This window comes from Panthera leo, chromosome B4 (assembly GCF_018350215.1).
Source record: "Panthera leo isolate Ple1 chromosome B4, P.leo_Ple1_pat1.1, whole genome shotgun sequence".
NCBI lineage: Eukaryota > Metazoa > Chordata > Mammalia > Carnivora > Felidae > Panthera > Panthera leo.
This window is the reverse complement of record NC_056685.1, coordinates 14,056,299-14,071,339: the sequence shown is the minus strand read 5'-3', so window position 1 is coordinate 14,071,339 and position 15,041 is coordinate 14,056,299. Positions and strand designations below refer to the sequence as shown.

Below are 15,041 nucleotides of genomic sequence, written 5' to 3'. Positions count from 1 at the left end.
TGTTCTTCACTAGCAGCAACTGTAGTAATCCTTGTGCTGACTCCTTTCAGGGACTCTGATGTTCTGCTTTTATTCTAACATCATTGAACCAAGTCTTTTGTTAATAAGACAAATTCTTTTCAGAACTAAGAAGAGGATGGATTGTTGGGGGGACGGTTGGATGGACAGTTGCATGGATATCTACAAAGATGTCTGGATGGATGGATGGATGGATGGATGGATCATAGGATGGGGAAAAAATTTATTTCAAGAGAGAAAAAGAAGAAAGAAAGAAGGTGGAATTTTGCTTTGGAAATGGGAGACACTGAAAACAGTTGGCTGCCATTGTAACTTCTAAAAGATTTACTTGGAATATATTTAAATATATATTTTTAATTTCAGAGAAAAAATGATCCCTATTCTCTTGCATCCCTGGTGTCCTTCAAAGTTAAGAAGATGCCTTATCAAGATCAGCCAGCAAAACTCCCAGAGGGGAGCATAGGAGTAAGTATCTGAAAAATATAGACGCACAATAATTTCACTGAACTAATCATTTTTTAAATCACTATTCAACTTGTGCTACATTTAAGTGATTATTACATTAACTTGAGAAACTTGAGAGTGCAGGACTAATACCACTTTTCTTTAAGTTTATTTATTTATTTTGAGAGAGAGAGAGAGAGAAAGCAGGGGAGGGGCAGAGAGAGAGGGAGACAGAATCTCAAGCATGCTCAACGCTGTCAGGGAAGAGCCTGAGGCGGGGCTTGAACTTCACAAACCATGAGATCATGACCTGAGCCGAGATCAAGAGTTGGATCCTTTATCACCTAAGCCACCCAGGTGCCCCAGACTAATATCACTTTTTAATCAAGCCATTTTGTTTGAAAGGAGCCCAGATAGCAATGATCATTATATTGAAATTGCCCTGATTGTTTAATTGTTTATTTATTTACTTCTTTTCTGATTGTTTAACTTTAAGGACAGCATGGTGAGTGAGGTGGGGAGGAAGGAGTCTCTTCCTTAGGGACAGCTGGATGACCTTAGACAGTCATCTTTCCTTTCTAGGCAAAGAACTATAATTTTTGCCTGAAAAGAAAAGGACACTATGAGCTTCATTTGAATGAAATGTTATTTTCAAATTGAGGCTATCAAACATTACTGACACCCAACTCAGACCTGCTGAGTTAGAATCTTCATTTTCTCAAAATCATCAGGGCATCGTGTACCCAGAACAATTTGAGAAGCACTGCTGTGGATGGTATATAAGTTGATACTATCATAATGTGTCTTATCAGCCTAGGTCTTAAATGTAATTATAAAATTTAATCTTTCTATAGCCTGATCTACTTTTAGCCATTTAAATTAGATGAATCCATTGATTAGTGATTTGCAACTCTTGACTATGCAAAGAAGCATCACTCATGTGACTTTAAAGATAAAAACATGCTAAGACCTCACCCCAAACATCAGGATTCAGTAGGTCTGGCACTGTGCTTTAAAAGCGCCTGGGTGGCTCAGACAGTTAAGCATCCAACTTGTAATTTCGGCTCAGGTCGTAATCTCGCAGTTGGTAAGACTGAGCCCCACGGTGGGCTCTGTGTTGATGGTGTAGAGCCTGCTGGGATTCTCTCTCTGCCCCTGCCCTGTGCTCACTCTTTCTCTCAAAAACAAAACAAAACAAAAAAACCCCAAAACATTGAAAGCACTGAGAATCTCTAGCACCTAGTCTGGCAGCACGGAGCAAGACCCACATTTCCAATGTGTTTCAAAACACATTCTCCGGGGGGCGCCTGGGTGGCTCAGTCGGTTGAGCGGCCGGCTTCCGCTCAGGTCATGATCTCGCGGTCCGTGAGTTCGAGCCCCGTGTTGGGCTCTGTGCTGACAGCTCAGAGCCTGGAGCCTGTTTCCAATTCTGTGTCTCCCTCTCTCTCTGACCCTCCCCTGTTCATGCTGTCTCTCCCTGTCTCAAAAATAAATAAAACGTTTAAAAAAAAATTGAAAAACAGTTTAAAAAAAAAAAAAACACATTCTCCGGCCTTCATCCTGGCTCCGCCCACTCTAATTAAGAAACTTTCAGGAAATCACTCTGCTTCGCTGGGGCTATTAACCATATTCACCTGAAAGCATTGTCAAGAAGGTTAATAAAATGATGTCTGAGGAGCCCAAGCATTACACCTAGAACAAGGTATTCAAGTCAGTAATAGCAACCCTCCCAAAATGCCTTACCCTCTCCCTCTAGGTTGAGGAAGCCCAAACTGGAAATGTCAAAGTATTTGAGTAAACATTGGTGGCATTTGAAAGTAAGCACTGCCACATCTTTCTTTATGTGGCTCATTTCTCTTTCCTTAGCAAGATGTCTACCACAGTTTGGATTTATGTTCAACCTAGAAGACAGAGGCTTTGGGTTTTTAATATAGGATGTTCTTCCGAAGAGGTTCAAAGGCTTGTTGCTCTAAGGGAGATAAATCTGGGTCCCTTTGTTTTCTCCGAGCATGTGTTTCATAAAAGAAACATATGTTACAGTCAGTCCCATCAACAGTATTGTGTCTTTCTGCACTGGCCACAGGTGACAGCCTGCTGTTCTCAACCCATCTCAAAAGATCCACAAAATCATCAGATACATGTGCTTCCCCCATCCCCACCACTCCTGTCATTGCATTTTTCAAAAGCCTTGTTATCTGGGGTGAATGATTTACCACATCATGAATATGAAGGTTATTGGGAAAACATTTCGGAATGAAGGTTCTCTGAGGTCTCGCAGATCTGCCCCACCCCACGCTCAAGGGAAATGATTTTCCTGTGGCTTGCTTTGAGAGGACTGGGCTTTGGGCTGGCTGATGTTTTCTTCTAGCAAGTTCTTCTCAAAGGTCTTTCTTATATGGAAAAGAAAGCAGCAGAAGAGAATTGCTTTAAGGCGCTAAATCAGTTGGAATGGGTAGTTGGGAATCATAATTATGAACCCCAATTCCTACTCTGCCATTGGGTAAACCTTCTCGGATACTTTTTTTGTGATGAGCCTAGAGACTGATGGCTTGTTTTCCTAGGCCCTTGTGCGGGTTGATTAGTTTGTTTGTACTTCCTTGGCAACAAGGTCATGATTCAGCCATTTTTTTGAGCCCAGTGTGAGCTTCTTTGAAGAAGAGAGCAATCCCCATTTGCTACCTGCAGCATGTCTGTTTGTGACAAATGAACTCATGAAGCATGACTCTGGCCGTGTTCAGAGGTGAGGGAAAGGTTGCATGAGGCAAGGAATAAACTGAACACAGAGTCATTAAAGCGCAGCAGAGAAAAAAACAGGATTCAGTCATTTGAACACTTTGCTTAATAATCATCTTTGGCATTTGTATGTGGTGCCACTGAAGCCAAATTCTATAATTTACATCCAGAAAAGGAATATTATTGTCTAGTAACTGCAATTGTAGTTGTTATAAACTAGTTAGCGAAAATCTTTCCTTAAACCTCCTACAGGGGTGCCTGGGTGGCTCAGGTCACTATCTTGCGGTTTGAGTTCAAGCCCCGCGTCGGCCTCTGTACTGACAGCTCAGAGCCTGGAGCTTGCTTTGGATTCTGTGTCTCCCTCTCTCTCTCTCCCCCGTTCATGCTCTGTCTCTCTCTCTCTCTAAAAAATAAACATTAAAAAATATTTTTAAAGCAAAAACCTCATACAGAAACTGTAAATCCATTTCATTGCTAGCACAGCTTTAGAACCTTAAAATAGAGTTATTATATTCAACAATTATTTGTGGAGTTCAAACTGCTTATCTCATAGGGGCTATTGAAATGTTAAAATGTGTGTTCAGCTGGTCCACTTTATGTTATTATTTTATTCTAAATGGCACTGTAGGTAGGGCATCTTGGTACATTTAAACCATTCTTGCGACCCCTATGAAGTATGTTTACACAAGATTTTGTGAGACATAAATACAGATGTCAACATTAATTACAGTTGCAAATACAAGGGAGCTTTTTCCTTCTACCTTGGTATTTTGTCAAATATACAAAAACATATCATAAACGTCAATGATAAAATGTAGGCATATTAAAAAGTTATGTATGGTCCTTCAACCGTAATAAAGAACAACGAGATTTATGACATGATGAAGGTAAGATTAAATGTTCCCTACTTAGCATCACTTTAAGAAAGTTTAAATTCCATTTATAATTTATGGATCTCACTTCCTAAGATTGCAGATAATTATAATAAGTGAATTGTTAAAATTTTATACTATTTCTTTAAATAGCTACAGGTTCTTTAAAGATGAATTGAAACAGTTTGTTGATTGGTTGGCACACACTTAAGTTTTTCACCCTAAATTTTAAGTACTTCAGTTAGTCAACATTACCCTTCTTTCATTTTTTTTAATGTTTTTCTTAATTGATATTTGAGAGAGAGAGAGAGAGAGAGACAGAGCATGAGTGGGGGAGGGGCAGAGAGATGGAGAATCTGAAATGGGCTCCAGGCTCCGGGCTACGAGCTGTCAGCACAGATCCCGACACAGGGCTCAAAGTCACGAGCAGTGAGATCATGACCTGAGCCAAAGTCAGACACTTAACCGCTTAACCGACTGAGCCACCCAGGTGCCCCTACCCTTCTTTCTGAAAGCAGTTGAAATATATAATCACTTGCTCGTATTTTTAAAGGAAACCTTTAGTCCTCAATACACCCTTTCTGCCATCGGACCACCTTCTAGATGAATGATTCTTACAAGGAGGGGCTTAGGTAATTGGGCAAATCACACCTTTGTGTGAGACTATACAGAATGTTCTAGAGCTATGTAGTCCAGTATGGTAGCCATCAGCCACAGGTGGATAGTGAGTACCTGAGATGTAGCCACTGTGACTGAAGAAGTAAACTAGAAGTTTGACTTCATTTTAACTCATTTAAATGTAAACCTAAAAACTGTAGCAGTCTAAGATTTTTTGTCCATTAAATGCAGCTATATTTTTTTGGTGAGACTACATTTTGCTTTTACCACTGAAAATCTGGTTTGTTGTTATATGCTGTAAATATCAAATACACACTGGATTTTGGAGACTTCGTTAAAAAAAAAAAAGAATTTAAAACGTCTTGTGGAGGGGCACCTGGGTGGCTCAGTCGGTTAAGCATCTGACTTGAGCTCAGGTCATGATCTCACGGTTTGTGGGTTCGAGCCCCACGTCAAGCTCTGTGCTGACAGCTCAGAGCCAGGAGCCTGCTTCACATTCTGTGTCTCCCTCTCTCTTTTCCCCTCCCCTGCTTGGGCTCAGTCTCTCAAAAATGAATAATGTTAAAAAAAATAAAAAACAAAAATAAATAAAATGTCTCGTGGATATTTTTATTATCAACTACATGTTGACATGATAATAGTTTGGATATTTAGGGTTAAATAAATTATTAAAATTAATGTCTCATCTTTCTTTTTCCTTTTTCAAAAAATTCCTAAGTCACACACGTGGCTTGCATTATATTTCTGTTGGACAGCACTCATCTATTGCAGGGTTATACAAGGTTCCAGTTTGGAGCTGGTGATAATAGCTACAGAGCTCCAGAGAACATTGGAGTGTTAAATCAGTCTTATTTGAAATGAGTGAAAAATTATTACAGTAAATTAGTGTTTAGTCATGACAAACTCTGACAATTAAGACCTGTTTTTCTTACTATTTACTTTCCAATGGATAATGTAAGCTTCTTGTGGGCTTATCAAAACGAGCTGCAATGGGGCGCCTGGGTGGCTCAGTCGGTTGAGCGGCCGACTTCGGCTCGGGTCATGATCTCGCGGTCCGTGAGTTTGAGCCCCGCGTCAGGCTCTGTGCTGACAGCTCGGAGCCTGGAGCCTGTTTCGGATTCTGTGTCTCCCTCTCTCTGACACTCCCCCGTTCATGCTCTGTCTCTCTCTGTCTCAAAAATAAACGTTAAAAAATTTAAAAACAAAAACAAAAAAACAAAATGAGCTGCAAGATGAACATAAACAATGAGTAACAAAGCTTCAGTATTTTCCAACATTTTATTTCGTGCCAAGCTTTCCCAAACCATTCTGAAATTTCCATAGCACTGATACAGATTTAAATAAGCTTTGGTCATATAAAAGTAGTCAATTAAGTCTTTCCCTAGTAAGTTTGCCTGTGCAGTTCAAGTTTCTAATTCATACAAAGCATTGAGTTTCAGGAAAGGCTGGGCTTTACCTATTTCCACCCACGGATGAAATGCCCCCATTGCCATTTATAGACATGAATATGTCACATGACTCCCTGATCAATGTGTTTTCAGAAAGACTTCTCTTTCCAAGACATGTGTGACTCTTCCAATGACGTGTTACACTTGACTCTTCATCCACCTCTTTCCATCAACAACCGATGAGCTCTCCTGCCCTGGATATCTGGAGAAATGCTCTGGGGCAGTGTTGTTGATTTTCCATATTTCCACTGGCCTTGGTGCAGTGACTTCTTGACTAGGCAGCGAAAAGCCTAGATAAGTTTAGGAAAACACCAGGGGCCAAGGAAGGTCTTTGCAGCTGCTCCCATTTTAGATTGAGAAGATTGGGCAGCCTCAGTGCCACATGGATATCCTAAAGGCAGCTGGCAAGCAAAGCAGAATACAGGCACAGGAGGAAAGTTTTTGAGTTTGTGTTCTTTTAGAACTCTTTGTCCTTTCCTCCTGGTTAATTACATATGATGATTTACAGGAAATGTACATGACATGTGTAATCTTAACGTTTAAAATACCCAGAGAAGGGGAATGGAGTGGTATTATTTTTTTAATTTTTTTTTTTAACGTTTATTTATTTTTGAGACAGAGAGAGACAGAGCATGAACGGGGGAGGGTCAGAGAGACAGGGAGACACAGAATCTGAAACAGGCTCCAGGCTCTGAGCTGTCAGCACAGAGCCCGACGCGGGGTCAAACTCACAGACCGTGAGATCATGACCTGAGCCGAAGTCAGACGCTTAACCAACTGGGCCACCCAGGTGCCCCATGGAGTGGTATTTTTTAAGTGAGCATAATGTTACTGGGAGCAGACTGATGACAGTTTGGGTGATGAGAATTTCAGAATTTTGGAACTGAATAGCACAGTAGCAATCATCTGGTCTCGGACATTTTTAAGACACTACTGTCAGCACCTTTGGAAGTGAATGCAAACAAAAAGCCAATAGATTTTGTAATTGTACCTATATGCTGTTCTCTGCTTCAAGAGACTCTAATAAGCATATCCTGTTCAATTTAATATTTTATTCATATTTTTCCATCATTGCTGCAAAAAAAAGTCCACATATGTAGCATCATTCTTTGTAAGTGACCTCCCTACCTGTTTCTACAGAATGAGAAGTTTATTTTTTTTTATTTTTTTAAATGTTTATTTATTTTTGGCAGAGAGAGAGACACAGAGCATGAGCAGGGAGCAGCAGAGAGAGAGAGGGAAACACAGAATCCAAAGCAGGCTCCAGGCTCTGAGCTGTCAGCACAGAGCCCGATTCGGGGCTTGAACTCACAGACCACGAGATCATGACCTGAGCTGAAGTCAGAAGCTCAACTGACTGAGCCATCCAGGTGCCCCAAGAATGAGAAGTTTTTTAAATAACAACATCAAAGCCTACAGTAGCCAAGAAACCCAGCAAAGTTGTTAGTAGCTCTTCTCCCAATCCATTGCTTTTTATTAAACTAACAATGTGAACAGAATAGTCTATGGACTTTCTTTCAACCCTTTTAGCTGTATTACTGTAAAGTACCTACTAGTAAATTTTGGCAATCTCTAACACATGCACCCAATATAGCCTGAAACTATGTTGTTTCCTCAGTGAAATTAGAGTTCGGGGGGAAGAAACATTTATAAGAAACCCCAGAATTGGCCGTGGCTCCAGATTTTCTCTTTCCTGGGCCACCCTAACTGGCCAGTGAATACATACATGATCAATACCATCCCTGGTAGTTTCAAAGTCTGAAATTCTCATTACCAAAATTGTTTGAGTCTGCTTCCAGTAATGTTATTTCATTCTGAAAGATCACCTCATGTCCTTCCTCCAAACACTTTAAGAGGAGGATTGAGCACTGATTTCATAGGTATTAGATGTAATTCACTAAGGGAAAAGAATATAAAGGGAAGTGATTCAGAAGTCATCAGTCCCTATCTTGCTCATGTAGCCATATACATGCAAAGGATTGTTTTAGAGTAAGTCACTTAGGCTGCAGAATCCAGGTGGCATTGTGACTGCTTTCAGTCCTTCAGTGCATCATTTCTTCACATGCCGTGTGTCCTGTCCTTAGACTGCAACAAGCAGGGCAAGAGTAATCCCATCATGGTCATGGAATTGTTGTACTTCCTGCTGATGCGTTGGATGAAATAGGGACTGTGCTGGCAATGGGCATTAACGGGCGAAGGAGGAAGGTATAAATGGTAAGGAGGTTATGGCCAGCCTTTTCCTCACTGAGAGCAGGGAGCAAGTCCCTGGCACTAGTGTGCATGTGGAATGACTAGCAGTCTCACTACTGTTGATGCCTTTGGTCTGGATATCAATGATGCTTGGGACTGGAGAATTGAGAGAATTAAGTCATCAGTATGTCCGCTGCATAGGGGAAATGGACCAAGATGAAGGAGCAGTGAAAAGCCTAATAAGCTGAGAAAACCAGGGGCAGGATGCTCCAATCTAGTTAAGAAGGCAGAGGAAAGAGGTGATCATGGTCAGGGCCCAATACTTGGGTACAGGCTATGAAAACACCCATACATTTCCAGCCAAGACACAATCCAGAGCCACCAACCTTTGCTATGAGTCCATCATCTCTTGACTAGTGGGTTAGAGAATTGTGACCTAGAGGTCCCAAACATGTATCAGAACTGGACCTATGATCCTTCCAACCAACACAGTTAAAACGAGGAGCACTCTGCCTGGTTTAACAGAGGCAGTGCTTACTTCTCTCTAAAACCAGATAGACCTGCCTGGATGAATAACATTTCAGATCCAAGAATATTTTCATTTCTATTTTCTTTGGCAGAGGTGTTAGCAGCGTGACTGGGTCTCTTGGTTTTGTCTGGGGGTCTACAGCTTCTTTGCCGTCGGGGTCTCCAGAGACACATTTCCCCAGCACGTGGGCAATAGGGGAGCTGCTTCTGCTCATGGGGGAGGGGAGGGGTGGTTCATGGACACTGAGCATGCAGTCCTGCTGGGAAGGTCTTCTTTTCCTCCAAATTCCCTTGCAACAGTGGGGAATGAAATGAGTCCTAACAGCAACCGAAAACTGGATCTAGGATTGAAGGCAACCCCAATGCACCCAGACACTTAGCATTCACTTTGCTTACTCCCATAAACTCCAAGATGGCTAGTGAGGCTGTGGGCCATCATAAACACAGAAGCTAGAGATAAAGAGGTGGTGGCATTAATTAGTTGTGTGACTCACTTAGCTCCTCTGGGACTCAATCTTCTCATCAATAAAATGGGGGGGGGGGTAGTGGTGGTTATATTAGGTGATTTCTAATCTTTTTGCACATTCAACAATCCAGTGGATCCAATTCAACTCACTTCTCAGTGAGGTTAGCCCAGTTCTGTAGAGAAATGTGTGTGGACGGACTTGGCCTTTCATAGGGTCAATGGCAGTCATTACTGCCACAAAAGGTCCAGCCCAATTTAAGGTCATTCCTTTTCACCTTGTTGGTTCTCAGTCTTGATCCACTTCAATTCCATTCCAGGGTTTCTGGGCTGTTCTAAGCCAAACACCCACCAAGTGTCTGTAATTAGATCTTCCATTCAACCCAGGAGACCTCAGAATGTGCTGTTTTTTAAGAGTTTATGTTTGAGTTCTGTAGACATTCAGATCTCCCCTAGGATGATTTCAACTATTATATGGATCTTTTCAGAACTACTCCCAGTATTGTATGGTAATTACTACTTTATTTCACCCAACAGTTTTCAAATTTGAGGTCATTTGCTTTATTTTCCATTTCAGATTAAGACATCAGTTATCTGGGCAACCCCAAATGTTTCCTTCTCAATCCCATTATGGGTAATAATACTAGCAATACTTCTCGGATTATTGGTTCTGGCCATCTTAACCTTAGCTTTATGGAAGGTAAGTTTATTTATTTTGTTTTTCTTTTTGAGTAGAGAGGCCACTGAGGGGATTTACAAGGATCCACCTAGTGATTTGAAAAGACAATGCCAGAGGCACGATTTGGGGATTTTTAACAGACATAAAGGGAAAATTGTGTCTTGTTTGTCTTGGCAAACTTACTATGCCTGTGTAGCTGACATTTAAGAAGACCAAGAGTGTTTAATGCTGCTTTTATCTGGAGATTTCTTGTAAATAAATACAGAGAAAGTTAGACTTTCTTAGCTAAGACCTGTGATCTTCTTTCCAATATACTTGTGGTGAAAATGTTACTGTGAAGCCTTCTTTTTCTTGTTTAATTAATCAAGATCTCAAGCTTTTTGCTGACATGGTCCCATCAGCAATTGTTTGAGATGTTTCTTTTTAAGCACCACAAATGCAATTAATATAGTAGTTAACTGATACTTGGACTCTTGGGCCAAATAGATCATGCATGTTATATGCTTGGAATTTTTTTTTTTTTTTTTTTTGATCTTGCCAATAAGTCCATCTCCATTAGGAAGGCTTAATGAATTCTTTCATGTGTTTCTGGCCTGAAAACCAACACGACTGCCAAGTTTCACAGACCTTTCCATTCCAAAAAAGAAACAGTGGCACAATTACATGACTGTAAGAGTAATTAATCTAGTCACATCTTAGTTAACCACTATTGTTGGGGTTCCCCAAAATCATAGTGTATTTTTATTTTAAAACAATATGTGGCATGCTTAAAAAATGGAGAAAACCTTGCCATGTGAGTTAAATAACGGCTTTCCTGATCATTATCAATTGTTTTGTGCCATCCTGAGCCTACACGGTCTACTGAATTTTTTACCTTTTGAAATAGACCTTTGTGTTATTCTGTTATTTATACCATCTTTGTTTCCATAAATGATAGTGTGGCAATTGACAGAATATGGTCCTAGTCTTGCAGAAAAAAAAAAAAAAAAAAAAAAGACAACTCAATAGTTATCAACAAAACCCAATGCATTTGGCTTCTGGTGTAAGAAGCAATAAATAAGGATTGAGGTCAAAATTTCTAGGGAAAGTTAGATTCTCCTAGACCAAATACTAATTTGAAATTCAGGAGGATTAAGATTCTAGAATCACTTCTTCCCCAAGTTGTTGGTTGATCTTTAGAAAGTTGCTTAGATGTTCTGGGATTTAAAGGAATGACCTTTCTAGACAAAGAATGACAATCTGCTTTTCCTGTTTATGCTCTGTGTTCCACAAGTACAGAGGGATATGCAAGTTTCTCCTCTCTTTTTCCTAAATTCCACCCTGAGATAGCCTATGACACACTTCAGGAGAGAGTCCCCCTTCCCTGGCCAGCAGCAGTTAGCACTTCTGCTGGCTCCAAAAAACATGCAGAAAAGCAGAGAGGAAATCTTTGGGCCTTGTTGCTATAATCTCAGGAAAAATATACGAGGTCCCTAAGTGGATTATATAACACAGGGAAATTCTCCCACTAGCACGAACACTCTGCCTTATGCAATAAATTTGTCACCGCAGGTAAAGGATCCTCGGCTTTCCCCTCCTAATTCAGAGAATTGGTCAGATAATATCCACAGAGCTTCAGTTTCTTATAGAAAATACAATAAAGTGAAAATTCTTAGAACGAGGAGTTTCACCCATTCCCAGAACACCGTTTCTCTTTTTCACAGTGCGGATTCTTTGACAGAGCAAGACCACCCCAGGATGACATGAATGACAGGGAACAACTCACAGATGAGAAAACCATTGAGACATGAAAAGCAAAAGCAAAGTTCAAGACACTCGAACACTGGTCCTGTTCAAAGCAAAGAAGGAACATAAAGGTTAAACAAAGGTTTCCCTGTACCCGCCAGCGACCTAGGAAATGGAAAGGCCCCAGAAATATCACCTCATCTGTGCTGCACTTTGGAGAAGATGCCACGGAGCCCAGAGACCCTTCTGGGAGAGGTAACGTCCTCAACACCGTGGAAACCATTAGCCATCACGGAAGACATCTTTTGCTTTAGTCATTCTGCCTTTGGCAGACACTCTGAAATGGGCATGGGAACTCAAGTTGCTTTCCAGGTAAATCCAACTCAAGTCGCAGAGATGAACTATTGGAATTACGGTCAACTTCAGAAGGTGAACTAGGACCGAACCTTCCAACACTACTGTATCCAGCGGAATATTTGACACCTCCCTATGGAAAAGAAGCATTTCTAATGAAGTTATGGCTCAGGGAGACAAGCATATGTTGTTGGTACTGTGAAAGTACTTTTGAAACGACAAAGATAATCTTGTAACTGAGGATAACAATTTATTTATTTATTTTCCATGTCTCTGGGCAGATATCCTGGTCATCTAGAAGATTTGGACATGAAGATTTGGTTAGCTGGTTCTCGAAATCACTCACTAAATTTCCTTCTAAGGTAACCATCTGGTGCAGATAAATTCACAGAACATCTTTAGACAGCGCTAAGAAAAAGCAGACAGTTTCACTTAATACTTAGCTGCCTGCTACCTGAAATCACTTGGACTCACACTTTCCGAGGACTCACATCTGCTTGATTTAGCTTGGCAAAAAGTTGTATTTATATTTCCTTTCATACAAAAAAAAAAAAAAAATGCTTTCTATTGACTTAATTAGCAATACACAGATTTCAAGGTCCTCTCACACCTGTGTGGTGTTTAAAAGTAAGGGTAAAATTTCTGAGTCCATTGATACAAAAACAGTTTTACAATATGGGTAAACATTATTTTTAATATCTATAAGGAACAACAGCAATACTTAGCTTGGGATTAAATCACCTATTTCTCTACTATTCCTCAAATCTATATACACAGAGAAGACACATCAAGCAAACATGGGAAAGAAATACAGTTATGCAGATGTGAGATGAACCCAGAAAAGGGATTCCTAAGAATTTTATTTAGAATTTCCTATTCTAACCTTACTACTCATTTTTACCGCTAATCTTTATAATACACAACTTCAGAAAATAACCTTTATTTAAGCTATTCTCCCATCACCTAAAATTTAACCACCACAGAAAGTTGATGTTTAAAACTCTTGTAAATAATCCATAGTCGTGTGTAATGTCATCGTTTCTGAAGTAAACTTGACCAGCCAAAGTTATATAATCTGCACAGTTTTGTAGCCTTTTTATGATCATGAAAAATTACCATGAAGAAATGCTGAACAAATTTTATATTTATGTGCAATATTTTATAGACCTACATATCTAAAGCATGTATGTTTACACTGGCATTAGTTATTTTTTTAATTAATATCCTATTACATATAATAGAGCAAGTGGACCAAAATCCTTAGGTTTACAAAGCAGTTGGAAAAGTTGTATTCCCAGCGTCAGCAATCACACTCTATTTGAAAGATGAGCCAAACTCACAGACACTAAATTTTCTGTTGTGCCTTCGCCTGGAGGCCAGCCATTTGGCTATAGTTGCAGATCTTCCTTGGAAACCAAATGCAAGGCTCATGGAAGGATACTCTGACGCAGTTCATATTTTTCCCAGTTGTGAATTAAATCCTGTCACGGTAGCAGTTTCAAGTTGTAAGGACAGAAGTCTGGCTCCCAGGGCATATGGCCGACTGTGGGTGAGAACCGCAGGTGCCTCAGAGAGTTTGAGGGTCCCACACCAGCCTCTGCAGGTCTTCTGTGTTAGTCCTCCAGGTAGAATTGGTTTAGCAAGGAGGTGGCTGTCTATATGTGATTGGAGGAGTGCCAAACAGGTTTCTCCGCCCCCACATAACACCCTAACTCTTGTCATCATGCCTGACTTTGGGCCAATAGAGATTAGCTCCTAAGGATTTGGGGTTCTAGAAGGACCCTGAGAAAACCCACCCATTGCCTTTTAAAAGTTAACATTCGTGAAGAAACTCAGAACCCCTAGGGCTACATAAATGTAGGACCCCATGAGCTGGGTCACACAGACACCCGGAGGAAAGGACAGATGCCAGGAACAAGACTAGGACCCGGAACGGAGCGAGATCTGAGGTTTCCTCACAGTCTCAGTCAAGAGTGGTCCTCTCTGCAGAGACGGACATTTGACAGAGGACCATCACACACACAGTGGCCCCCTCTGCCACTTTAGATGTGGAAGCAAATGGAGGAAAGGGGGCACCTGAGGTCAGGTGAACCCACCAGTCATCAGTTCCCGAGCAGCACCGCCGCTTAAGGAACACTCTGTCAATGCACTGAGAGTATCTGCTTCTCGCCATAACACTGCCGATCACTTTCATAATTCATGTTGTACCATGCTTCTGTTAGAGTCTATGTATATCTTAGATATCCCTTTTGAAATTCTTACAGCTGGCTTAGAAGACGTGGAAAAAAGGGGCAAATCAAGTTTTATACACTTGGAGATTTTTATACAGTAAATAAACATGGACTAGTCACCACTGAAACCCCCACTTTTTCAACTCCTTTTTTTTTCTTCTTTTATTTAAATATGTATGTAGATATCTGTGAAGATTTTCACATGCCTATTAACCTTGCCACTAATAAAATGAAAAATTAAAGACACGATGACGTACTTGTGGTCTGTTTTGCACACAACGTACAGCTTTCCCACAATAGCAGAGATCAAACGTTTCTATCTTTATGCTTTGATTTTTCATTATTATAAAGACATTTAATGTTGGAAGAAATCTGGAAGAGTGAGAATACAACATTTCTTTGGGATGATGAGAATGTTCTAAACTTAGATTGTGGTGATGTTTGCATAACTCCATGAATACACCAAAAAATACTGAATTGTACACTTTAAATGGGTAAGTTTTATAATATGTGAATTAAATCCCAATAAAGGTATTTAAGAAACATTTTTAAGTTACTTCTAATAACTCTACCCTTATACAACTGATTACTTTTCTCTACATTGCCTTTCAAATTTTGACCATATAAAAATCTTAGCACCTTTTTTAAGTTTATTTATTTATTTTTGAGAGGGAGAGAAAGTGCACACAAGCTGGGGAGGGGCAGAGAGAGATGGAGAAGGAGAATCCCGAGCAGGCT

The 15,041-nt window shown here is 40.3% G+C and overlaps 1 protein-coding gene across 1 annotated transcript in view; it reads left to right on the top strand.

Moving 5' to 3' along the window:
- The window catches only part of ITGA8 (integrin subunit alpha 8), a 188,410-nt gene extending 173,863 nt beyond the window's left edge, over nucleotides 1-14,547 (top strand). The window contains exons 28-30 of the mRNA XM_042944993.1: nucleotides 382-483; nucleotides 9,892-10,014; nucleotides 11,697-14,547. Coding sequence (XP_042800927.1) covers nucleotides 382-483; nucleotides 9,892-10,014; nucleotides 11,697-11,783 — 312 coding nt within the window. The 3' untranslated portion in view covers nucleotides 11,784-14,547. The remainder of the gene's footprint in view (nucleotides 1-381; nucleotides 484-9,891; nucleotides 10,015-11,696) is intronic.
- The last annotated feature ends 494 nt before the right edge of the window (nucleotides 14,548-15,041 follow it).